At 40.5% G+C, this 26,491-nt stretch overlaps 1 protein-coding gene across 2 annotated transcripts in view; it reads right to left on the reverse strand.

Moving 5' to 3' along the window:
• Nucleotides 1–25,366, reverse strand: part of LOC143012134 (tight junction protein 2-like) — a 46,142-nt gene extending 20,776 nt beyond the window's left edge. Inside the window, exons 1-8 of one of the 2 annotated variants that reach the window (XM_076165196.1) lie at nt 25,123–25,349; nt 6,265–6,318; nt 5,412–5,536; nt 4,214–4,316; nt 3,146–3,665; nt 2,237–2,340; nt 1,959–2,112; nt 741–931 (exon numbers count right to left, since the gene is read on the reverse strand). In XM_076165196.1, coding sequence (XP_076021311.1) covers nt 912–931; nt 1,959–2,112; nt 2,237–2,340; nt 3,146–3,665; nt 4,214–4,316; nt 5,412–5,536; nt 6,265–6,318; nt 25,123–25,182 — 1,140 coding nt within the window. In that variant the 5' untranslated portion in view covers nt 25,183–25,349 and the 3' untranslated portion in view covers nt 741–911. Of the gene's footprint in view, nt 1–740; nt 932–1,958; nt 2,113–2,236; nt 2,341–3,145; nt 3,666–4,213; nt 4,317–5,411; nt 5,537–6,264; nt 6,319–25,122 lie in introns of those variants that run through there. The other variant, XM_076165197.1, reaches the window with a different exon arrangement.
• Nucleotides 25,367–26,491: the final 1,125 nt, after the last annotated feature.

A 26,491-nucleotide genomic window follows, 5' to 3' on the forward strand; every position in this document is an offset into this window, starting at 1 on the left:
CTGTTGCTCACATCGGCAAAGAACTTGTGAACTTGATTTCACTTTCTGTCTCAGCTCAAACAGCACATTTTCTGCTGTGGTGATTGTAACGCGTCACATAATCAGAGATGCAATATGAAATATATAGGCACATGGATCTGAGACCTGAGGCAATAGCACCAGACCCAAACTGATTTGACCAACAATAATTGAGTCTGACTTGACTTGGGTGTTTGGTTCCAAAAAAACAAGTGGGCCTGTGAAGACCTCTCACTGTCATTCTGGAGCCAATACATTTTGGAGAGTTGTTGCTGTTTAGTACAGGGTGTGCATGTCTCCATTCAACAACACTCCAAGCATCTGTTCAGGTTACTGCAGCTCTAGGTCTCAGCTCAGCCTGGAGGAAGGTTACTTCAGGTCGCATTCACTCAGTCAGGGTGACCTGATAGGTGAACATGATATCATAAATGTTCATTTGCAATTCAAATGCAGCATGATGGGGAAGAGTCACCTGGACAGACACTGTTAAGACAAATGTTATTACAATGAGAATTTCATGAGCATCTTACCAACTTAATGAGCCACGGCTCATCATGCAACATTCTGCACCGACAAAAATACATCATTACCACTGAAAAGTACAACATGATTAAATGGTCCCGCATTACAATAAAAATTACCTTCATTCTACACGTCAGAAGATGCAACTTATAGATTTCATTACATTTTTATAATTCATGAATCACACAATTCAGAGTGCATAGTGATTAAAATAGGTTTTATTTATTCAAGAAATGAATCATGTTTGTTAAGGTTAAAAGATTTTGATTAGTATAAAGAGAAGTGTAAGATATACAACTTATTCATGTTGTGTCTCAGCTTATAAAAGGCAACAGATTGTTACACGTGCTGTGTCTCAGCTGGTCCTTCATCTAAAAGTATGACATATTATCTGGAAGAGAGAAACACACAGAGATTGCATTTTTGAGCCATTATAGGCATCTTCTGGTCATCAAGCTGAGTAATTTCAAATCAGTATGATCACTAATTCTAATACGTTCAACTTCAAATAGGGCTAGGCCAAATTATTTAGTCCACAAAAAAGTAACTGTACTCAAATACAATTATAAGAACAAGTATTGAAATATTCACACACTAGGGGCCAGTGTTAAGCACAGTGTGACACTGTTTAGTTTCAGCTGATTTTAACCGTTTTATATGTATATGTGATAATGGTTGCACAACTGGTCTCCAACTTCTGGCTGCTAAAAAAGTATAAATGGTATGAAAGCAAAAGAAAAACGTTTCATTTGCTTTAACTTTTCTTTTTAATATAAAGAATCCAGTAATGGCCTCATAAAATTATTAAATGAGAATTAAAAGAGATTTGGATAAAAGCTTAAAAATGTGCAAATTACAAAATGTAGCTCAAAATACTTTCATTTTTTATCAGGCAATGTTACCCGCACTCAGGTGGTCTAGAAATCCCTTAACTAGATGGTGGAAATGTAAGCTAATTCTGGATATGACAATAGCTCAAGTGAGTTGCTGCCAACTAGCTCCAGTCAAACAGGGTTTTCATGAACATAGAAACCCTGTAACACAGTGTAGTTCAACCTTTTTTGAGCCAAGGCACATTTTTTACATTAAAAATGAAAAATGAGTCACACCACCAATTTGTGTGGGAAATTCAAAATTTGCGCTGCGAGCTGTCTCATGGGCCGGATCGACTCGCAGACTAATTAAGTGAACTTGGATAATTTTCCACGGCACACCTGACGATCTCTCACGGCACACTAGTGTGCCGCAGCACAGCGGCTGAAAAACACTGCTGTAACAGACAGACCAGCACAAGCACTGTGACTTGTGGGAAACACTGCACACCACCCTGTCTACCCTGGACAGTTACAACAATGTATTTACAGTAACCCTGCTACTCAGAACATAACTTCATTTTGCTAGTTTGTTCTGGGACTCACCATCATTGTCAGAGTCTGAGTCTGCGAGAGGGGGGATGCGGACGAGGATCTGCCGGCGGTCTCTCTGGACCACCAGCTGCAGCTTTCCTCTCGACTTCTCTATCAGCTTCCCAGCATCGTGAAGGGAGAGATTCTCTGTCACAGTCCCGTTGATCTGCACACACAGCACAAACTGACGGGAAGCTTGGTAAGATCACTTAAGACAGCACATTTACACGTTTATGTAGTTGTAATGGCAGTGAATGAGTGAAATTACTGTGAATAAAGGATCACTGTACCTTGAGAATGATGTCTCCCTCTTGTAGGTTTCCATCCTTGGCAGCCAGGCCTGTGCTGGTCATCTGTTTGATGAATATCTGACTGCCCAGACGTAGGCCATACTCTACAAAAAAACACAACATACACTAAAACTTCATAACACAGTTTGTGTGAATACCTGCTGCAAAGAGAAGATACATTCAGTTCAAATGCCAGTCCTTACAGCTTCTGTAAAAAAAATATTTACATTTCTTTTTGTCAAATCAAAAATAATGTGTGAAATAGTGATGCTCTCTCATACAGGGCAGTAAAGTCATACTGGCTGCACCTGATCCTGGTGCTCCTCCTGTCTGGTAGAGAAATAAAACCCATAAGTTCCTCTGACTCAGAAATCAAGCATAACCCTGCACTGATCCTGTTTTGGCAGAGAAAGCCACTTAACACTTAAACCAATCTAGAGCATGCTGGAAGTCACAGCTTTGTTACGGCAACATAACTACAATCGTGACAACTTTGTTTGTTTTTGAATGGATCTAAAATATAAATAATGTCTATAAAAATAAAAAAAATTAATTAAGTGGAATTCCAGGTTCCGTGAAATAAGACTGCCAATTGAGTGATGCTGTATCACTGGGCAATTGAATTGATTTCCCTGATGAGGTCCCTCCCTGTGGACATGAAGGCCACTGGAAGTAGCTCTGTAAAGCCTTTAGAGGAGGAGCAAGCACCCCTTACATAACACTTCACTGTTGGCATGGACAGAAAAGAAGACCAGTGAACAGCGCTGCAGGTCTCCTCTCCTCTGGACAAAGCTGCTAAAAACGATTAGAATTTCACCAATAAAGGCTTGTTTTGCAAACTTTTGAGTTTGAGATGTCTTTAGTGGGTGTGAAGTTATGATGCCAATAATTGTTTTTTGTATGTTTTACCTTCACTAGGTTTGTTCTTCACAAGCAGGACGTTGACTGGTTTTTCCAATGGCTCCAGTTCTCTGGAAGGCTCTGGGGATGGTGGGGTGTCATGAAGCTGATCCCTGCTCCTGTACCTCCCTCCTTTTCCTCCCCCACCTCCTCGTTCATACTTGTCTTCCATGTGAAAGCTTTCCCCAGGGCTCCCTCCTCTGCTGTGGTACCTCTGCCGGTCAGCACTGGTGTCCAGGGTTCGTCCACGACTCCCCTCCCTCCTGGGTCTCTCTGGGCTTGGCGAAGCTCTTTCTTGGCTTCTTCCTCGGCTTCTCCCTCTCTGGTTGTAGTCCCGTCCTCCCCTGTAATCAGGTTCCAGATAAGCCTTACTGTCAGAGGAGCGCTCCCGGCTGTCGTCACGGTACCAGCCGCTATCGTTGTCGGCATCATAGTAGTGGGTAGAAGGGGTGTATTCCCGACTGTCTCCGCCTGGAGAGGGAGGCTGTTTGTTTGAATGGGCTGGTACCTTGCGGGATCTCTTCACAGTCTGACAACAAGAGAAGACACAATACAAAGTCCTTAAAATAACCATGAGTCAACAATTACTGTATGTTCATCCAACAGCCACGTTTACTGTGAAGGAGTTTAACAAGCATGGTGAAGACATATACATAATGTTTTTTAATATTTTCGTTTGTTCAAGAATAAATAAATGAATAAATGTATCTTTGGTTAATGTTTCCATTCTTCAATGCAAGTGCTAGCCTGAAACCTAGCCTGGCCTGTAGATCGACTCACTGAAAATGTAAGTCCAAAGCTTTTTCATATTTTTTCTGGAGTGCAGAAATGCAACATTCCCAATGACTATGGCATTGTTAAGTAGTCCTGAGCCTGAGGTGGAGATCGTTATGAAATGATAAGGAGCTTTTGTCTTTAACAAAATGAGAATATAACCAAACAAATGATCACAGACGTCTTAAAAATCAGCAACGATCCAAACAAATTACCTTGGAACTTTAATCATCAACAAGCATTAATGCCAGAGAGACTCGCTGATCAGGACAAGATGAAGAGCAAACTGTGTTTCATACTCACTATTTTGGCGACTTTGCCACATTTGCGGAGCGATTGCACAGCAAAAGAATGAGGCACGTTGTCCATGGAGACAGAGTTAACCTGAATGACACGATCGCTCTCACTGAACAGGAAAGGAACACAATCATGCAGAATGAAAATGAGAACAAAATGAAGGTAGGAATCAGTGAACAACTAAACCAGCTATAATCAAATTAAAGTTTAGGTATATTATAACTTGGGTCTAATTGTGTAGTTTTCCTTAATACACCGAATGCCAAAGCTCAAGTGACAGCTGAAACACATCTAGGACTCCCATGATCTTTGGTTGAGTCCATTGTTAGGAGCCAGTAAAAACATGCTCCATTCTTAAAACACACCTGGTATTACCTGTGTGTATTTATAGACATTTCTTGTGTATTTCAACACAGTAATAATGATGATGCTAATGATGAAACAAGTAGACTGGTAATTTGAATATTCATGATGTATATCAGAAGTCTAACATGGAAAAAACCAGTGGATTATTACATCTCACACAGTGTAAGAGAGTAGTGCTTAGAAAAGAAATATTCTGCCCACCCTATCATCTTGACAGAGCTGCTGTTGAGATATATGCAAATACTGCCCGAGGCATTTTGCACCTCAGATACGAAGGCCTTAACACCAACCTAACAGGGGGTCCAATTTTCTCAGGAGCGACTTTATTGAGTATCTTGACTACAGCTTAACTACTTTAAATCCTGAGTTGCTTGTAGCTTGAACAGTTACCGATTCAAGGCTTCCCAAACACTGGATGGTGTCTTTGTAGTGCTTCCTCTGTCCTCCAGGAGTGCACTTTACATTGCTGAGTTGGCCAAGCAAAAATTGTTACAGTCTTGGGATCAATTCATGCAAATTATGCAAATAATCCATAGCAGGTGGTGTTGAGTGATGATTGTGGCTATGCAGTTAGTAATGATCTCTACCAAAATGCACGCTTTACCAACTAACTCAGTATTTTCCAGAAACATCTTGAATTTACTTAAATACCTACACAGACGTTTGATTTTTTTAAGAGTTACTACAGCTTTCTGCAAATGTATATTTGACTGCTAAGTAGCTAAGGTGTTTTTGATTTGACGTTAGAAACTTCATGTGTCACTGTAGAATCAGTACACAGTAGACAGCTGAGTCTGCTAAACCAAGAGTGTTGCTGTCACCATTGTGACGGACTTACAAGAGTAATCCATCTGCCGGCCCTCCCTGCAGGACATCTGACACAATGATCGACGTCTCGCCATTCTCCACATTGGGGTTGTCGCGGCCCCCTGACACAGCGATGCCAAAACCCATCTTGGAGTCCTAAAAAGAGAGCAAGAGAGTAAGAGATGGATGGAAACGAGAGTGTGCCTCTGTTACTAACTGCACATGAATGTTTATGTGAATGTGTGAAAAGCAAGGAGGGGCAGACACAAGATGATCACATGCCAAAGAAAGTGCATGATCTCGGAAAGAAAAAAGCAAGAGATGTTTGTAAGCACCCAAAAATAGGATGTCTGGATAGCATGATGTATGAATAAATGCAGGGGTGTTGGAATGGATGGATGGGTGTCTAATTTGATTTATTGTGGACCCTCTCAAAATGTTACAATAAGGGGAATGGATGGATGATATCTGAAAGGATGTCGTTATGAATGAGTGAATGGAGGGACAGATGACTGAATGGACAATTTCTCAAACTTCTTGCTGATTTTTGTTGCAATCAATAACATCTCTATTATTCAATGAATGATAATGTATGGGTAGATGATACATAGATTTGTGAATGGATGATGGATGGATGGATGGATGCATCAAGGAGTGCTTGGAAGAAAGACTGATGATGGCTGAAGAAGTGGTTCGATGGATGGCTGAAGGGCTAGATGAATTCATGGATGGAAGATGATGGCTGGATGGATGATTGGATATAGACAAATGGATGGCTGGATGAATGGTCTATAGCTGGATTAATCTATGACTGTTTGACAAATCGCTGAATGAATGGCTGAATAAGTGTGTGGATGGATGGATGGACTTTAAAGTGAACTTACGCGCTGCAGAGTGACTGTATATTGCTCCCACACTGTGTCTTCCATTCCTGAACTCTGCGGGAAAAAAAGAAACATCATACTTCAGCTGACACACACAGCAAATAGAGATATGTCACACACCACAGCTTGCAAATATGTCAAGATATTGGAACCATCCAAATACATCTTCACAAAAATTCAAATTCATCACATTTTAGTGTCAAATCAAACATAATTTTCAGTCTCATACACCAAATACAAAACTAGTTTATACAGTAGCTGCAGGTGGTTAGCCCAAGCACAACTAGCACGAGTCATCACAGTGACAGACTCACCAGAGGAGTTTTGCACAGCAATATGGAATGCAAAGCAGAATACTACTAGATACCCTAAAAAGACTCAATTAAATTTCTACTTCATTTCATTCCATGTAAAGTGTTTTTTAAACTATTGCAATCCTCAAGTCAATCAAGATTATCTGAAATGTACTTTCTGGCCCAGGCTACATAATTACTGGTCTGGTTACTTCAACAAAATTTCCAAGATATTGGGAATGCAGTTTCTACCTTCTGCTCATATTGTCATCTCTGGAACTCCACTCAACTCATTTCACCTCAACACTGCACTGCTTGCTAGACGTGCCTGCTTTTGCCGTGGAAATCTCTCACACCTCCATCTATTTCACAATGGCTGAGGGACATGATGTTTTTTCTTAAACTCGGGAAAATCAAATACACTATGAGGGGACACACCAATAAGTTCTATCACAAATGGAAACCATTTATTTCCTTCTTTACAGATCTACAGGCTGTGCCAGACCAATGACTGGAAACTTGAACACCAAATTGTTTCTCTATCACAGGCGGGCCAGGATGGGGGTGTGTGAATTTGGGGTTTTGTGACTGCTAGGTTGGGGGTTGGTTCATCGGTTGGGATTTCTTCCTTCCTTCTTCCTTTTGTTTTTCTCTACCTCCTGGTCCCCCCCCCTTTTTTTGTCCTTTGCTCCTTTGATGGCTGTGGCTTTCTGCTGTCGCCCTGTTTGTCACCCTATTGTCTTGATTAACATGAATGTTACATAGCTAGGTTCGCTTCAGGATTTCAGTCCTTCTCTCTCTTTTAATCTCTGCCTCTCTCCCCTCCTGTATTAAATAATAATAAATAAATAAATGAATGAATGAATGAATGAATGAATGAATGAATGATCTGATCTGTATATGGCAATGTGCTACACACATGGACCCAACTAACAGAAATATGACAATGTGGCCTCGATAGTTTCACTTTGGCATAGCTGATTGGTTGCAACTCCTCGTTCTAGTCAGATAACAGTGGAGCTTAGCATCAAGTCCACAAAGGCAGCTAATCCTCTGCAGCTAAACAGGATTTCCATTTAACCGCACTCCTAAACCCCACTAACCCTTGCACACATAGAGCTGCTCTCTGATAATTCTCCTCAGATTATCATTGCTAATTCAGTGAGATGAGCCTGCAGTAACACCTTTGTTTATAGAGACACTGTGGATGCTTTTCCAGCATATTATGAGGGGCTGTATGACTCGCCTGGACAAGAACAAAACGTGAAGAGATTGGTGCATTTTTGCAAACATCCATCGATCCATCCATTATCTATCACCGCACCACTCACTCTCACATTCACACCAACAAACAATTTGGAGTCACCGAATTCAACTGCATGTCTTTCGACTGAGGTAGGAAGCCGGAGAAAACCCACGCAGACACAGGCTAGAGAACTACAACTTCCGGAGTTACCCAAGGTCAACCCCTTTTTCACACCTTGGTCATTTGCAATATGAAAGCCCTGGAATCCTTGAATTCTTCCTCTCTGGCTCAACTAAAGCAGAAAGGAGACCTACGAATTTGCCCTGGATGTTCCAATCCAGTTAACCCAGAACCTCTCCCGAATCTGATCTACGTACGATTGGAGGCTTCCTCTGTCTCTCTCTGGGTAAAAGGCCTTGTCCCAGTGAACACTGTTCCTCTAAATCTGTTGCCGGCTAGATTTTTCCTTGATTGTTCGACCTGGATCCTGATTGCAAACCAAGAAGGCAAACGGTTTCCTTCTGTTTCTTCAATTCCCCATCGACAAACTTCCAACCTCCCGCCAGGACCGGAGATTTTAAGCTATGCAGACCTGCCCTTGTGATCAATCCACCAGCGCACAGATGTGCCTGAATCCACCAAGAAGGCCCAACTGGACTCTCAGCGCAACAGGCTGCCCTATCCATTCCACGGTGAATTGCAATAAGGACGCAAATTCCACCAAGTAAGGCTTAGACGACTGGGCAGAAATAGAGTTAGAAAGTGATATTATATGCATTAGATGTGGGTTATTGTGTGTTCTTAAGTAAGCAAAGAATTACAATTGTGTTCTTTTAACACAATTGAGCATGCGCGCCGTTCCTCTCGTTCCTTTCTCTTTCTCTCTCACTCCTTTGTTCATGGTAAAACTGTGATACTGAGCGAAACAGCCGTGTGTCTAACTAAAGGTTTTGTGTATTGCAAGACTCCTCTGAGTCTACCAGCCTGCCTCACAAATCACCTTCATCAGGACTGACTCAACCCCATCCTCTCCTTCTTTGAGGGGTGGGACACCCAGCTTACCTCCACGCACACACATGCACAAACACACGCCCACACACTAAACTAGGAGTGAATCTGCCATTTTGGTGGTGAATCCTAACCCCAGGGACTCCGCCCACACACATGTGTTTACCTGCCATTTTGTATAGCCTTGTTCCTCAAACTGGATTCCCCATTTTAGTTTAATCCAGTTCCCATTAGTGGATGTGTCAACAACTTGGCCATAATCTTTCTCACACACACACGCACACACACTGACACTCTCTCTCTCACACACACACACACACAGACAATCTCACACACGCACACTTCCCTTGTGATTGAATCCATTATTATCTGAACTTCCCGTCTTTCTGGTTTATTATATTTATGGTGATGACTCTTAATCATTATTGTGAGTTAATAAATCCTTTCATATTATAACAGAAGTGTCTGATTTTGTTTGCTTTAATTTTGTATAATTCAACCTCTGCCCACATCAAGTCTCACCCTTCCAGGTTGATTTCGAGCGCAAAAATAATCCTTAAATTGTTCCCATTTAATTAATCAATTAATTAATTAGATAATTTTAATCGATATTTAAGCTTTATGGTAAATCTTTGAGGCTTAGGTCAAGTATCTGCTATCTTTTTCCCCTTTTTAAATAAGGGGTGGTTCCCCAAGGACTAATTTATTTGAGTTATTATTTTTATTTTATTTTGATAGCAATATTTGATTAAGTGAATATACCAACAATGATCATCGAAAAAACACAAGCTCACTGTTTCACAATAGCATCATTGTTTTTGCTTTGGTGTCCACTTGACTACATTAGGCTCTATTATTTTCTCTATTGTATTCGTATGAATGAATATCTAGGTCTCTTGCAGGTCAAGCTACTAAACTGGTACTCAAATATTGCAACATTACTCTATTTTGATCACTAACTTGAATCATCATCAATCGTTAAGGCAGCATTTAGGACTTTAAAGATCTTATTGGTTAGACTTTGCTGAGGATTTAGACCATTACATAAACATACCTTGGACCTGTGCCTTCTATTTGAAAGGAAGACACCCTCTTGAAAGAAAATTGTTTTGGCTGTTTGTGCAATGCCACAAGCAAAGATTGTAAGAAGCATCTTTCATGTAAAGTCTGCAATCTGAAGCATCCCACCATGTTGCATGTCTGCACCAAGGAAAGTGGTTCAGTCCAAGGCTCCAAGCGAAAGTGGAAGCAAAGTAGCACTGGAGGGGCTGACCGATGACTGGAGGTAGTCGTTGGTGTCTAAGGAAAAGAGCAGAGGGGAAAGAACGCAGCCCCGAGGGGAGCCGGTGCTGATGGTGCGTGAACCCGAGACGTGTTTCCCCAACTTCACCTGCCGCTTTCTGTCAGTCATAAGTCTGTGATCCACCTGGAGGTCAAGGCAACTTTCCGAGTCAGGAAGATCTTGTAAGATGGTCACACCTTAATCATGTGAACGGGCACCGTAGAATGGCTGCCCTGCATGCATCCCCTCTGTAGTGCATGTGTGTGTGATATGTAGGGGGTGTAAGACAAATATCAATTGTGTGTGATTGCCGTGAATTGCATGCAAAATGTCTGTAGGCAGAGGGCAGCTTTGACAAAAAAAAGCCTATCGACATTAAAGCAAGGTTGTCTGCTGCAAACGGCTGGAGAGCACAAACATACATTGTTTGATGAGCTCAATTCAATTTGATCATTTTACTTGTTCCAAAGTGTAAACTGTTGTACAGCAGAAACACAACACAGGCCCAAAATACTAACACAGAACATACAAGAACAAGCTGGCACACTGTGTGAAGTCCTTGCCAACACATCTGTAGTGTTGGGGGTAGCTGCTTTGTGTGGCTACCAGCCTCTAATCATTTTAAAGCAAGTTACTCTTTTAATTAAGTAGTTGGCAACACAGAAATCTCCTAAGAAAAGTAACAGTACACTGATTTCTATGTCTGAAATTGTTTACAACAAAATAATGTCTTTGCACAATTTTGGTATTAAGGGGAAAACAATGGGGCATTGTTCTGAATATGTTAACACACAACTGTTATACATACAACTACATTTCCTAAAAGACTATGTAAGGTGACAGGGAAGAGCGATGCATGCTGAGATGTGTTCAAGGGAGTAGTAGAAGCGGTGGTTCAATTTGTATTGCATAAGACAGTCAAGAGCAGATCACGACTATTCATGAAGCATGACCAAGAATACCACTTCCTGATTGGTTGTGCAGTGTGCTGTGAGTCGTGGAAAATCAAGGCTTAAGTCAAGTTAATTCTCCTTTAGGAGTTTCTCCAGCAAGCCGAGAAATTATAAAAGTACAGTCATCCAGGGTAACCTAACTGATTACAATATATCAATTCTTACTTAAATGTGAAACTGTTAAGTGTCTGTATATTCTTATTCAAAGTTTGGTGTTGGAACAGCAAATTACAGCTATTATGAAAGTCTCCTTTTCCACTATCCTTGGTTTTAAATTTTCAAACCTAAATTGCTCTCACAGACAGAAAATGTGGCCTGAGTTATCAGCCACTATGTGTGAGCAACTGAAAGGATTCATTCAATGATCAAGTTTGTTTTTTTGTGAATAAAGCACGTTTGTTTTTCCATATATAGGGCCTATAGAATAACAAAATAAATTGTAGGTTGTTGAAACATAATGTGTAATGGAAAACCAAGTACCCAATCTCATGACACCACAGGCCATTACAGTTTTACAGCTACCTTCGACAAAATATGTAATAGACAAAATATGGATGCAATGCTCCAGAGGGATATGAAAAAATACAAAGAAAATATCTGAGGAGTCAGCTGGGGCTGAGTTTAGTGGCCTCAGTATTATGGCCTGGCATGTTTTTGTTACATTGTACTCTTTGACCACAGATGTAACTGGCAGCTGCATCTTGCTGCTTGTGATGTACAGACCTATAGAGCAGAGGCTTCTTTGGATGCCCAGCCATCTCCTCAAGTAGGTGTTCAACCTTCTCTCCAGCCCCTCAAAAGTGGAGACGGGTACCTCATAAACAAGCAGTCGCCAGAGAACTCTGGGAAGCACCCCAAGCTGGTATCCCCAGACCTCATACTTGCTGGGTAAGCCACTTTTCTCCAAAGGTATCATCCAGATTTGCCTTGAGGTGCCTTGAGGGAGGGAAAGAAGATGGAGCGATGGGCCTGGCTAACAGATGGTGCAGGGGCAAGACTGAAGCCTTCCACATTCATGTGGGTCTGTAAGCCCTTTGAGACATTGTATGTGATATTGGGCTATACTGTCGTGAGTGGAATCATGAATGATGTTACAGTTGTTAAAGACATCGCACGCACACTACTTTGACAACATATTGGAGAACGTAAGGGCAGGGATGAAAGTAGATTGAAGTTCTTGCCAGTACTACTACCCCAACCTTTATCTCTTCCTATCGTTCTCCTCCCATCCCCAGCTTCATTCACCCCTGAACATTATTCAAATTTTCACTGCCGATAACTAAATAAAAAACTAATTTAGGATGACATAAACTATGACAAAATCAATTGACATTTCGTTTTCAGGAAGGATGAATTGGGAAGAGAGCCAATCAGAATGGTAACTGCCCACAAACACCACCGCAGAGGAATCTACCCGGGAAGTCAACACTGCGTTGCAATGAGCTGCCATAAAGCTACTAAAATGTCCGCACTTGTTGAGAGTGACCAGTAGTGACATCAAGATACAAGATACATTTCAAACCAACAACAACAACCAACCTGAGGCCACATTTGCAGGTGAGCCACCCCAACTTTCATGCAAAGGTAAAGCAGAACTGGTAGATGACAGCGAAGTCAAATACATACAGTGGAGCAAATAAGTATTTGATCCCTTGCAGATTTTCTAAGTTTGCCCACTAACAAAGAAATGAATGGTCTATAATTTTAATGGTAGGTTTATGTTAACAGTGAGAGACAGAATATCAAAAAAGTGCTGTCTAAGGATGTAAGGTACAAAATTGTAGACCTGCACAAGGCTGGAATGGCCTACAAGACCATCAGCAAGCAGCTTGGTGAGATGGATGCGAGATATTTGGCTCTCCAAGTACCACCACTATGGCCGATGTTCAAATACAGTAGCGTAGGCCTACCCTATTCAGCCACTATGCAAAATGCACACAGGATGCAAATTTATTCCTCATAAGAATAGTATTTATTTTGGCCTTTGTCAGTCACAGCCACATTGTACAAATTGGTACTAGAACTCTCTCATATGTACAACTCTCCTATATGGGGCAGTGCCACACACACACACACACACACACACACACACACACACACACACACACACACACACACACACACACACACACACACACACACACACACACACACACACACACACACACACACAGCATGTGAGAACATAAATAACAACTGCATTTCACTCAAAAACACAAACAACTGTACTTCAAACACACAGCATTTTGGCAACTATTTATAACTCTTATAGGCCTGACAGAACAGACAGACCCCCTAAGCTGCACCATCATGCTCATATCTGACATAAACAAGTAAATTGGCCAAACCTGCATCATCAGAAGTTTTGTCCAGTTCATTGGAATAATAGCAACTATTTTTAATGCGTTCAATCAGTGTCTTCCTAACGTCATCTGCCATGGCTCCTATTCTCTGCGACACTGTGTTATCTGTGTGTGTGTTTGATGTGTGTGTTTGTCATGCAGCTGTGCATGACGCATCACCACTTTGAAGAAGCCTTATTGCACATGACGCAGCTGAATGGTGGTGAAATGCACTCCAGAGCTCTTCATCCAGGATGAGCTCAGAGCACTCGAACAATGTAAGTGCTGATACCTCACAGCGCTGGTTGTTGACTATTGCTGTGTTTAGATAATGAGCGTCTTGAACACTCATGTCTTTATTTTTATTTTCATCCCTCCATTCTCTGGGGGTGCTGGCTGTGCTGGAATCTCATTCATTCTGGATTCATTATGCAGTCATATGACCTGCTTACTATAGGGCTCTTTGACATAAAAAAAAACAAAGGTTGTTTTATTTCTACCCTCATTACAGAGAAGCCATATTTGATTTACATCACATTTGGCTTGGGAACCATTATGACTGAAGACAAAAACAGACTGAGGCTAAACAAAGTCAGGTTTGTCTTCTGGTTTGTGGGAAACACACTCACTACAGGCACACATTTGAGTACAGTATTCATGTAGATATGTAAAGCCATTAAAGCAAAAACAATATTCTGGATAGGTTGCTTGGCTTTGAACATAATTCATTATTGTCTAAGATATATACAGGTACATCTAAAAAAATTAGAATATCATGAAAAAGTCCAATATTTTTTGTCACTCATCTCAGAAAGTGAAACCCATATATTATATAGATTAATGACACATAGAGTGAAATATTTCAAGCCTTTATTTCTCAAATTTTGATGATTATGCTTACAGCTAACAGAAACGCAAAATTCAGTGTCTCAGAAAATTAGAATATTACATAAGCTCAATCAAAAAAAAATTAAACAGAAATGTCAGGCTTCTAAAAGAATGTTCATTTCTATGCACTCAATACTTGGTTGGGCCTCCTTTTGCATGAAATTCTGCATGAATGCGCCGTGGCATGGAGGCGATCAGCCTGTGGCACTGCTCAGGTGTAATGGAAGCCCAGGTTGCTTTGATAGTGGCCTTCAGGTCATTACATTGTTGGGTCTGGTGTCTCTCATCCTCCTCTTGACAATACCCCGTAGATTCTCTATGGGGTTTGCTGGCCAATCAAGCACAGTAACACCATGGTCACTGAACCAGCTTGTGGTACCTTTGGCAGTGTGGGCAGGTGCCAAGTCCTGCTGGAAAATAGAATAGAATAGAATAGAATAGAATAGAATAGAATGGCTTAAATCAGCATCTCCATAAAGCTTTTCAGCAGAAGGAATCATGAAGTGTTTTAAAATATCCTGGTAGATGGCTGCATTGACTGTGGACTTCAGAAAACACAGTGGACCAACACCAGCACATGACATGGCAGCCCAAATCATCCACTCCTCCTCCAGACTCAGGGACCTTGATTTCCAAATGACATGCAAAATTCACTTTCATCTGAAAGGAGGACCAGTGAGCAACAGTCATGTCATGTGCTGGTGTTGGTTAAGGCAGCCATCTACCAGGAAATTTTAGAGCACTTCATGATTCCTTCTGCTGACAAGCTTTATGGAGATGCTGATTTTATTTTCCAGCTGGACTTGGCACCTGCCCACACTGCCAAAGGTACCACAAGCTGGTTCAGTGACCATGGTGTTACTGTGCTTGATTGGCCAGCAAACTCGCCTGAAATGAACCCCATAGAGAATCTTTGGGGTATTGTCAAGAGGAAGATGAGAGACATCAGACCCAACAATGCAGATGACCTGAAGGCCACTATCAAAGCAACCTGGGCTTCCATTACACCTGAGCAGTGCCACAGGCTGATCGCCGCCATGCCACGGCGCATTGATGCGGAATTCATGCAAAAGGAGGCCCAACCAAGTATTGAGTGCAAAGAAATGAACATTCTTTCAGAAGCCTGACATGTCTGTTTAAAATATCCTTTTTTGATTGATCTTATGTAATATTCTAATTTTCTGAGACACTGAATTTTGCGTTTCTGTTAGCTGTAAGCATAATCATCAAAATTTGAGAAATAAAGGCTTGAAATATTTCACTCTATGTGTCATTAATCTATAAAATATATGGGTTTCACTTTCTGAGATGTGTGACAAAAAATATTGGACTTTTTCATGATATTCAAATTTTTTGAGATGTACCTGTATACTGTATATGTACACATCTGGCTGAGGTTGGGTTCCTTATTTCACATTTGTGTTTTGTGATTAAGCACAGCAGTCACATGCTTATAAATATGAGGGAATGAATCAGGTGAAAATGTGTCAGAAAAAATCGGAAGTATGGACATACTATATGTTTATAGGCATTGTTATGCTGAAACAGACTTCTTGTAAAAACAAAAAATGTCTGCGGTTGCCTACTGGTCGATTCCAAATCAGTCCAGTTACAGTTGGGTTTGCATTAAAAAAATCACTCACTGCTCTGTGTCAGACTACATCAGTATGAATGTACATATGAATGTTCTGACCAGATTTCATGGTAATCAATGTCTGATTTTGAATGGTCTTCCACTGACCATACAATCAGAAGAATTGGTACTTGCACATTTGTACCTTGTATCTTGCACGTTTAATATATTCTAATTAAATTTAATTAATTAATTAAATTTTGCGTGTTTTAATTACATTTTTTGCACAGTTGTTGCTCTTATATGTTGGTCGCACCAACGACCAGAACAAATTCCTTGTAAGTGAAAACACACCTGGCAATAAAGCTTTTCTGATTCTGACAGCCCAAACGACATCACCATCCTCGGGATTTGTAGCCAGTGGAGCCAAACACACAAAATATCCATGCTAATGACAACAATATGCTAATACAGTGCTTCACTCTTGTCTTCACTGACAAAGTCTGCTGCTAGTCAGCTGGCTGCTTCCATCTTGTTTCCTCCAGACTGTTAGATTATGCATCTGGTTCCCTGAGAGTGAACCTTCCTTCGATGTTGGCTTAATCAATAATTTCTGAACCAATTTACTAGTATCTGCTTGAATCGGCAGGTCAACACATTTTCAAAATACTTGAAGGAAGCTAGGGTGTTTCAGTCGAAATCTGCCATATTTGACCTGCTATAGACTCCCTGCTACTCCTAAGATAACTGAAGTTGTGAATCAACATTGTTGTAGCCACTGTAGTTTCTTTGTACAAGGACAAAAAACTATTTAGCTTAGTAAATAATTTTGTTGAACTAAGTGTTTGATTAATCTATTATCTTATTAATGTGTATATGAAGTGTCCAAAATATCATTGAATTACACGAAAATGTGAATTTGAAAAATGTCTAAAATGATTTAGCAGTTATTAACATTAGCAGTGATTATTATTATTTTGATCTATGAATGGACTTAATGATCAATCATTCACCCCTTCTCAGCTCTCGGAAATATATAGCGTACATATAGAGTATGCTTGGATTATATTGAGATATTCTGTAGGATTGTGAAAATGCTTGAGCAGCTAAGGGTGCTTGATTAGTGGCTGAGTGGTGTCTTAAACAGTGATCCACTGACTGGAGCAACACAGGCCGTCATTGTCCCAACAATGACAAACAATGCCTCTATTTATACTTTCTCACTAACAGCACCTGCAACGGTGTGGGGGTGTGCAGCAACTCAATCTCTTCCTACATCTGCCTATACCTACATTTTTCCAAACAGCTGATCTCAGACCTACAGCCTAAGAAACTCAATCACGCTTTAATCAGAGTTTCTACCTTTAACATAATACATACAATAACTATTTACTCCATTTTTAAACCATTTCATTCCTCTGCTCAGTCGTTGGCGTGATCAAATTCACACTGGACTAAAATGAAGGAGAAGCTCTGGAGATGAATACATTACCCCACCTGATCAAGCAAAACTAAAACTAATCCTGTCCAAATAGATGTTTGTTGACCTCACTTCCTCTGACTCCCTCCATTCAAACATACAACATCTGTACGCATGTATTTGACTTGCTGCATGCAACAAACGCAAGCTAATGTATGGTGTGAATGTTTTCATGTCAAAAGACTCATGACACAAGCACACATACTCACACAATGTCAGTGTAGTCTTAACATCTCCAAAGCCCACTTCCTGTTATTGCTCAGTAATTACTGTGTTTAATTTCATTCCTATCAACCTCCTAAAAGTCAACTTCTTTGATTTCCTAACCAATTTTAGGTCCCTAATGAAAAACCAAAACATGGGAGAGCATCCATAGAGGAAATTACATTTTATCAGACAACACAGTTATTAATCTTATCAAACAGCATTCCAGAAATAATACTTTGTTAGTACAAGTAGTGTTTTGGAGTAAAAATCCAGTAAATGAAAATGGTTCACTTGTTCCTGATTCCCACATGACACACACGTATGACTGTTGTGCTGGTGTGATGAGTCTGGCCTTGTAGCAAACAGGCTTCGTAGAGTAAGATTGGCATCGAAACATGCCGTACAGAATGGATATGATGTGATATGATGAGGAATGATTTTTGTGGAGATGTAAAATGAAGCAGAGTTGTTAATATTGTGGAGTTTTGTAAAAACAGGCTGCTTCTGCGTGAGGCTACGTTCCTGCCAGAAGACAACTACAACAAGTAAAGAAGAGTGTGATGCAACATCACAGCCATTAGAAAAGCCAGCAGTCCACTGAAAACACTCATACAGATACCGTACCGTCCTGACCTTGTCTAAAATTGCCACTCTTTGTATGGCTGATAATGCCACTGAGCTTTTCGCAATCTGCACAACATCAGCTGTGATTGTAAAGCATTGTGTCTTATGTGCTTGTGTGGTACATGAAGCTAAATTGAACACAAAACAGAACAGAACAACAGCACACTTGCATGCTCATCCACCACTGTGACGTCAGCGTGTTTGGAAAAGGTTGAGCTGCTCCATCAACATTAAAACAATGAGTTGGTGTCTCGGTATTTCACTCTGAAGAGTTTTCAAAAAGCTTAGTTAAAAACGGCACTTTAGTGTGGACGGAACACAGAAGAAACAGATTTATAAAGGGCGGCACGGGGTCGAGGAAACCCATGACCTCTACTCCTACTTTTTACCTTTGTTTTCATTCCTCACTTCCTTCTCTTCTCTTCTTCAAATGATCCTCAAAACTACAGATGTCTTTAATGTGGACACATGGGTACATCTAGGTACAGGCAGTGCACTTGGTAACTTTCACATTACAAGTACCACCCACAAGTACCACCTGCCTCAGCATATGACACAGGGGCAAAACTGTTGGGCATAACTCCTAAATTTGATGAAATGTTTGTGTATGGTGACAGGGGGTGGAATCAGATTTGTTTTAGGTTCAGACAGAAGTCAGGGTGTGGTGAGGAAAGAAGATTCTGCTCCAGGAAGTCTGCCTGTAAACAACTCCTCCCTCTTCTTCCATTTCAATGATAATGTTCACTCACAGGAAACAACAATCCACACACACACACACACACACACACACACACACACACACACACACACACACACACACACACACACACACACACACACACACACACACACACACACACACACACACACACACACACAGACAGAGGGCTGTGTGTTTGTGTGTGTGTATGAGAGAGAGTGATTGCTTGGGAGGGGGGATAACAGCAGCCATAACAAGCTGCCTTTGAGATGATATTTTAAGTATGTGAACTGCGTTGTGCTAGAAGGGGGAGAGGAATGCAAAAAGAAGGGAAGCGTTGTTATCCGCTGCAATAATAGGACAGAGCCAAGCTGCCTCCAGAGGAATGTAATGTAAATGGAGAGCTACAACCACTAAGACCGGAATGAAGGGAAATCAGGGGGTATGATCGTGTGTGCGTGTCTGTATTTGTGAGTAAGTGAAGTTAAACTGCTGAGGTAGGCTATGCTAAGTGGCATGCCATTAAGTTGCATGAGACACACTGTGCTACACATCGCATTTCACTGAAATTCATCTTAGAATAAGTTCATTCCGAGTAACAGACTCAGATTACATGACTGTAAATCCATTTATTGTGATATAGCATATTTAACTGAAGCTTGACTTTTAAGTTATAATGACAAATCAAATTGGAATCATAATATCTGTCCAAAATCTCTTTTTATAAATAAATGAAATCAGAATAATATTTCTTTCCTGAAATGTTCAGCCCTTGCACCATGCCGGGGCACAGCAGAACTACTGAGATATGGAATGGAAACATAGAGCTTTAAAAGCTTCTTTTAGTGTCTTCATTCTTCAGAAACAAAATCGGAAAAGTCAGAAAAATTATTTTTCCACAAAAAGAAATGAACATGTCAATTCAAATGGGACTACTATAACACATGGGACTAATAATATATTAGATTATTTTTACCTAAATGGAAGAAATGTTATTGGCGTAATCAATTCACACTGGACTAAAATGAAGGAGAAGCTCTGGAGATGAATACATTACCCCACCTCATCAAGTAAAACTAAAACTAATCCTGTCCAAATAGAGCTTTCGTCATATTTTGCCTTAATCACAGCTACAGTTTTCTTGAGATCTGACCTGAAACAAACCTGGGGAATAATTACCCGAACCCAACATCATAAATAAATTATCATCCATGAGAGAACTCAAAATAGACCAGGGACTAATTAGAAAAAAATAAAGTCAGCACAAACAGACCAAAACAGAGTGCAACACTGACTACAGTGTTATGCTGAACCAATTAACAAGCAGCCTTCTCTTTCAACTTGTTACTCATGACAAAGAATGCCTATGTTGTTCCTGCTCTTCAGTTCACACTCTCTCTGCCTTTATTTACACTAAAGTGTTCACTAAAAGCAATGTTTCGTATAAAGATCTAATGTAAAACAAACTATTGCCATGCATCTGGCTTACACACCCCCAGGTTTCTTCCTTGCAGCATATTGTGGTTACACTGCAAAACACAGCCGTTGTTCTGTGTAAAACACAAACACACATGACTAAAATGACGTAAACCCCCTTCATCTAGTCTAATGTATATTTACAGTCTAATGTTTTAAGATGCTGCATTTTGGAGTAACTTCCCCCTATGAGACAGCTCTAGCATTACAATAATTACCCTAGTATGTCACGACGATAATGGCGTGCATTTTTCCGTGCTCCCTAAACTACTATATGTTTCATCAAATTGCAGCTACTTGCAAAATTGTTATTTTGGCTGAATTCAATACATTTTGCAGCACTGTTGGTAGTTTCAGGTTCAAAGCCTGTTCACAGTTTGTTTCTTATTGAATCAGGTGCTTTTTAATAAAAGAATGCAGCGGTCAGGGAGACCAGTCAGAGATCAGCAATGTAGCCTAAATTCGGCCTTGCCTTAAGTTAGCTTGGATTTCAGTGCTGCACCACACCCATGGCCTCTGAACCTAGTCCCCAGCCAGAGGGCAGTGCCAGTTAAGTACGCAGTGAGGGAGATACAAAGACATAACCCTGGAATTTTATCGGGTCAGCCGCTCCCAAAAGCTATCCAGACTCATTCGGAGGCTTCCCACGGCTCAAGGGTGGAGTCTATCTATCAGGAGGAAGGCTTCAGTGAAACTGCTTACAATTCAGACACGTATCAATGAGTAGGCCACATCACATCATATATTAGATCACAAGCTAAAGGTGCTAGGAGCCACAGGTGTAGAACATGTAAAATTAATAATCACCGATTCTGTTCTTTTAACTACTGTCACAGAATACAAAATATTTCATGTGCTATGCAGACTTGCTCCATTGCCTTCCATGCAACTTCAACCAAGTTCCCAGAATCCAACATAAAATCCTCAATCATTTTAAGATATTCAAATTGTTTGACATCATCCTGTAAGATCTGTATGTACATTATGACATCATTGCAACTCCAACCTACTTGTATCTACCTCAGGGTCTATGTATAAAGTTCAACAATAGAAGTGATAATACAACCTTCCTTCCTTCTCTCTATCTCTCTCTCTCTCCTCTATCCCCTCTTTCTATATAAAAAATGATCTCCAAAATATCCTACAACTGTATGCACAATGTCATGTACAATGTTTGTTTCAAGAATAAGTTTTGTGTGCATTAAATGAGCCGTCAAAGATGTGAAGGTTTTCATTTTTGGAGTAATAGCCCAAAAAGTCCCCAAAGCATAGGAATTAAGGAAACCTGGTGCACAGACCAAAGCCAATCCATTGCCAATGACCATTACTTTAAGAAACACTCTCTAAGACAATGGCAACAAAAACATGAATGCAAACAGCATCACTAAATAAGTTGTTATTAAGAAGAATTCTTCTCATATTCTACATTTACGTACACACACATAGTCATACACACAAAAACATGTTTACAGCCACACAGCCAGACACACACACGCGACATTTCATGTTAAAGTCAAATCACACACACATTACAGAACATGTGGGAAGTGGGGGAGGGTGCGTTACTAGTGCTGTACAAGTAATCATAATGGTGACTTGTGTGTGCGCCAAACTGCAAAAGCTGGAATAATTACCTAATTTATATTAGGTATCACTGCAAACTGAATTCTTTTCTTTGGTTGGACCTTTGGTGACACAAACTTAGCTGTTGAAAATCCTCCATTTTTTGGGCTTTTTATAGAGTAAAACAGTGGTTCCCAAACTTGTTCTCCACGGCCCCCCTTTTGTAGATGAGAAAATCTTTGTGCTTCCCCCAACGCGCACACACCGACACACGCACACACCCACACATAGCTTTAGCTTCCAAACTCCACCAGAATTTATTTTAAGCATTGCAATTCATAAAACCGCAACTTATTAAAAGTCAAACAATCTTAAGATAAGGTAAGATAAAAGTTTATTCTCTTGTCGATGAATCAAAAGATGAATCAAGTGATCCAAAATTAGGATAATCTGAATTGAAATAACGCAGGCCTGAATCCTCTACATTTACATCTCTTGTTTTCATGGACATTGTGCTTTAGTGTTTACTTGTGCCAGCCATTAACATTTGTGTCCGTGTTTGAATGTATTGCCTGTTCACATCAGCAATGTGTGCTGGTGTGTCAGCAGTGCTGAGCCTGAACTGGACACTCCAGGAGAACAGTTAATCATGGGACTAGTACAGAAATAGTTTGAGAATTGTGACTTCTAACAAATTGAACACCTGAACAGACTGGGCTCTAACGTGTATTCATATTTATTCATACAAAGAGATGCACAGCTAGAGCCACCAATCTGCAAAAATAAACAATTCGAGCAGGTTACATCAGAGGAGCTTTAGGAAGTGATCACTCTGCTTACTGAGAAGTGGAGTGTATTTATTTATTCATTGGTAAAGTTCCCTATGTAAGTAAGTAAGTTCCCTATGAACTGTAGAAGCGCCGAGAAGCGCAGTTTGCATGTTGATATAGTAAATGATATACTGAATATATAAATGAGATATCATAAGAGCTGTTAATTACGTATTCTGTTGAATTTAGTGTCACACAATTAGCGGGGGTCAATTCTGTGTGAAATTTCTCACAGCCTCACACCTGTGCCTCAATCCATGGTTCCTCCATTAAGCCGACATCCAAGACCTTCTCCCAAGCAGATTTCAGAAAATGTAGGGATATATCTACTTGATTAGATATGAAGTTATAGATTATCATAGATTAGATATTACCGCACTTGTCGAATGATAAACAGAAAACAAAGATTTGGGTAGGAGAGGTAGTTGTACTGGATCTAATATAGTTGTAAATTTGTAAAAACTGGTAAAGAAAGGGGACTTAGGAGCAAGAAGAAAATTCCCATGCCATCCAAAATAGTATCCAGATTTCAAGGGGCTGTTTAAGGGACTGTTAGTGTTCAGATTCTGATAGCATAAGGAAGGAAGAGAATTACAGTGCACCAGGAGAGGTAGGATAACATAAGGCCTGCTCATTTCGCAACAAGGCAGGTTGATCATTTGATTCAACAGAGGTTGAACATTATAGGCCCCATGTCTCCGACCTGTCTTGGTCTTTGTACGAAGTCCTCACAAATTCTACGGGGTTTCTTATTCCAAATAAAATGAGTTAATTGTCCCTGCCATGGATAAACGGAGAAGAGACCACCGACAAAAAATCATTGATGATATGTTCAAAGAGGTATGAAGTTTGACTTAAACCAGTCAAGGATAGACCTAGTCAAAACCATGCCTGATATAAGTACGCGTCAACCAACACAAATGGAAATTTGGAGAATAGATCCTGGTGGAGAGATAAATTAAGCTTGTACCCAGAAATCCTATAAAACATCCTTAGCACAGACATGGTTGGGATTGATTTAATTTGATTTCTGACAAAAATAGGATGCCTGCATATTAAGAGGCCTTGATAGGGATAGTCACTCATAGTCACTGAGTGGGTGTAGGACAATGGCCCGAGGCTCGATAGAAAGCACAAATAGTAGAGGAGAGAGGGGACGCCCTTGTCTTGTGCTGAGGGCGAGACATAAAGGAGACTGACCCAGGAAATGCAACTCAAACTAAAATTGTCAGATCCTGGACCTTTAGAACTTTGCCTATTTTTTGCAATAAAGGATAAGGAATTTTAACAAATGTAGAATTGTTCAAATTCCTTATCCTGTTATCTGACCAGAATTAGTTAGAATTTCAGGTGTCATTCTTGAAGCAGCTGATTTTTACAGCCAGAAATCTCTACTTTCTTGCCATGTTCATAATAACTGTGATGGACTACTTATTACAGCTGTGCTTTACGAAAGCAGGTTGAAGTCTGTTTGAAGTACTAATCTTTCTTGGCGCAGGTCAAGGGCGGGATTTAATACTATAAAAAAATCAAATGCGGTTTGTACCACCGTTGGGAATTGTCACCAGAACGCAAACTGGGTGGTTGCTGACATGGCTGTTCCCCGGTAGACATCTCTTTATCTCTCTTGTCATGTTTACAATACTTGAGGCATGATAGGATGCAGGAAACGCATAAATCCTCCTGTAGGTAAAGTGGTCCTGTTTAGTTCTGAAGTTTTGGTTTCATGATAACTCAAACATTTAATGTATTTTCATACATGTGATATGTATGGATAATGAGAATCGAAATTAATGAACACAAATCACCACTGAGGACATAGTCATGAGTGTGATCTCAATGGCCCTAAACGTTTAAACTGCTGAACAAAACCAGCTCCTTGAACGTTGCTGCTTTACTTACTAACACAGCAACCCATTTCTAACGCTGCCTCTCTAATCTCGAGTAAAGCCCCCTCCCCCACTACCAAACCTAAAAACGTCAATCAGGACGGGATTAAAAACTCCACGGAGGATCAGAATGAACTCAAAGTGTACTCCGTGTCCTCATTTGAACACAAATATTATTCCCATTTGCTCTGGTCAATACCCGATAAAACCGCGACGCCACCACAGTAAATATTAGTTACAAGTAAGTAAGTAACAGGCTTTCCTATTGGCTCTTCTTGAACACAACAGGTGTACTGCCAGGCTCTCTTATTGGCTGCCACACATGCACCTCGCCGCCTGTACAACGCCTTAAACACACTTGGACTTAGCTTTTAACTCACACACAAACGAACATTCTGCCCGTGAAACGTCCACACAGCTCTAACACAGCACAACACCTTCAAATTTTCGTTCAGTTATTCTGTTTGTTGATGTAACGTCGCATGTCAAACACAGTGCACTTACTTCGACATGTTCGCTCTTGCTCGGGTAGGAAGCGAGCCGTCCTCCGCCTTTCACCGGCATCCTGCGACTTCTCGTCTCCGTTGGGTTTTTGGTTTGTGTTGGGCAATAACAGCTGGGCGCCGTGTAGTTTCAGACACTTAGTGTATTTGCTGTGTGTTCACATGAAACATGTCTATGCTCTGACAGGCGCACAGCTCCGCCCTCGGTGCTGCTTGTAATGTCGACGCAGACAGACAGCCAACCGAGAAGGAGGGAGGGGCCAGCTGTCAGCTATCGCCATGCCGTGTGCCGTCACTACTGTCACAACAAACTGCTGAAGTTACCGTATCATCGTGGATTGGGGACACATGAAATAGTATGAAAACGCCCCCAATGCATTCGAAGGATATTTTGTGATGAAATCGGAGAGTTTGTAACACAGCAGTCCTGTATAACATCTCATTCTGAATTATTCATCATTTAACTCTTTAGATACTCTACCAATTGTCATATCCATTTATATCTAAACTGATTGGTCTGTTTGAAATAACACACAGACAGACAGGCCTTTGAGATACATTGTACTTGATAAAATGACTATAAAAACACATTATTTCTAAAATTGTGTAGTTGATTCACACACTACATATTGGCCCACTGGGAATGAGGAGTACAGTTACAGCTCAGATGACAATGTGGGTTCAAACATGTATTACATTTATCCTCTACCTAAGGGTAAATTTCAGATGGTCTCGATTTAGATATTGACCCAGTTTATAACCTTAAACTGAATGAGTTTGAGTCCGAGCTCACCAGGATGCAGCGATATAGCTATCACATAATCCCTTGTTATGTTGAAGTTAGGATTTAAAAAACGTGTCTGATTTGGAAATACTTAAAAGGCCGCTTTGCAGGAAACTCATACAGATCCCTAAAGCTGTTAAAAAATACCATCTGAATCTAAATCGAGGAAGGGTTGTATAACTTTGTTATCCCATACTGAGAAACAGTAATCCAAATATGAAGGAGGAAACAGGTGATTGCTGCATAATGGACCTTAAGGGGATGCTGATAAAAAAATGAAATGTTTCCTGATTTGATACCAAATCTTTATCTTTTTATCTAATCTCCTCAAAGGCCAGACACACTGTTTAAGTATAATTTATAGTCTGTTTTTCTGGATGATTGCCTGATGCCAATTTAGTAAATTTATTGTAAGTTTCCGTGTGCCAAAAGAGAGCACAACTTGTAATACTGCTGGAGAACCACTGATCTTATCACTTTCCTTCTTCTGAAATATCACAGGAACCATTTCATGTGGAAACATGCTCATGATGTAGCATCTTTCACCTTCATCCGCCAATGACTGCATTATTATATTTCTGCTTTC

Source organism: Genypterus blacodes, unplaced genomic scaffold, assembly GCF_046128005.1.
Source record: "Genypterus blacodes isolate CSIRO-AG114 ecotype Tasmania unplaced genomic scaffold, CSIRO-AGI_Gbla_v1 ptg000141l_1, whole genome shotgun sequence".
Classification (NCBI taxonomy): Eukaryota; Metazoa; Chordata; class Actinopteri; order Ophidiiformes; family Ophidiidae; genus Genypterus; species Genypterus blacodes.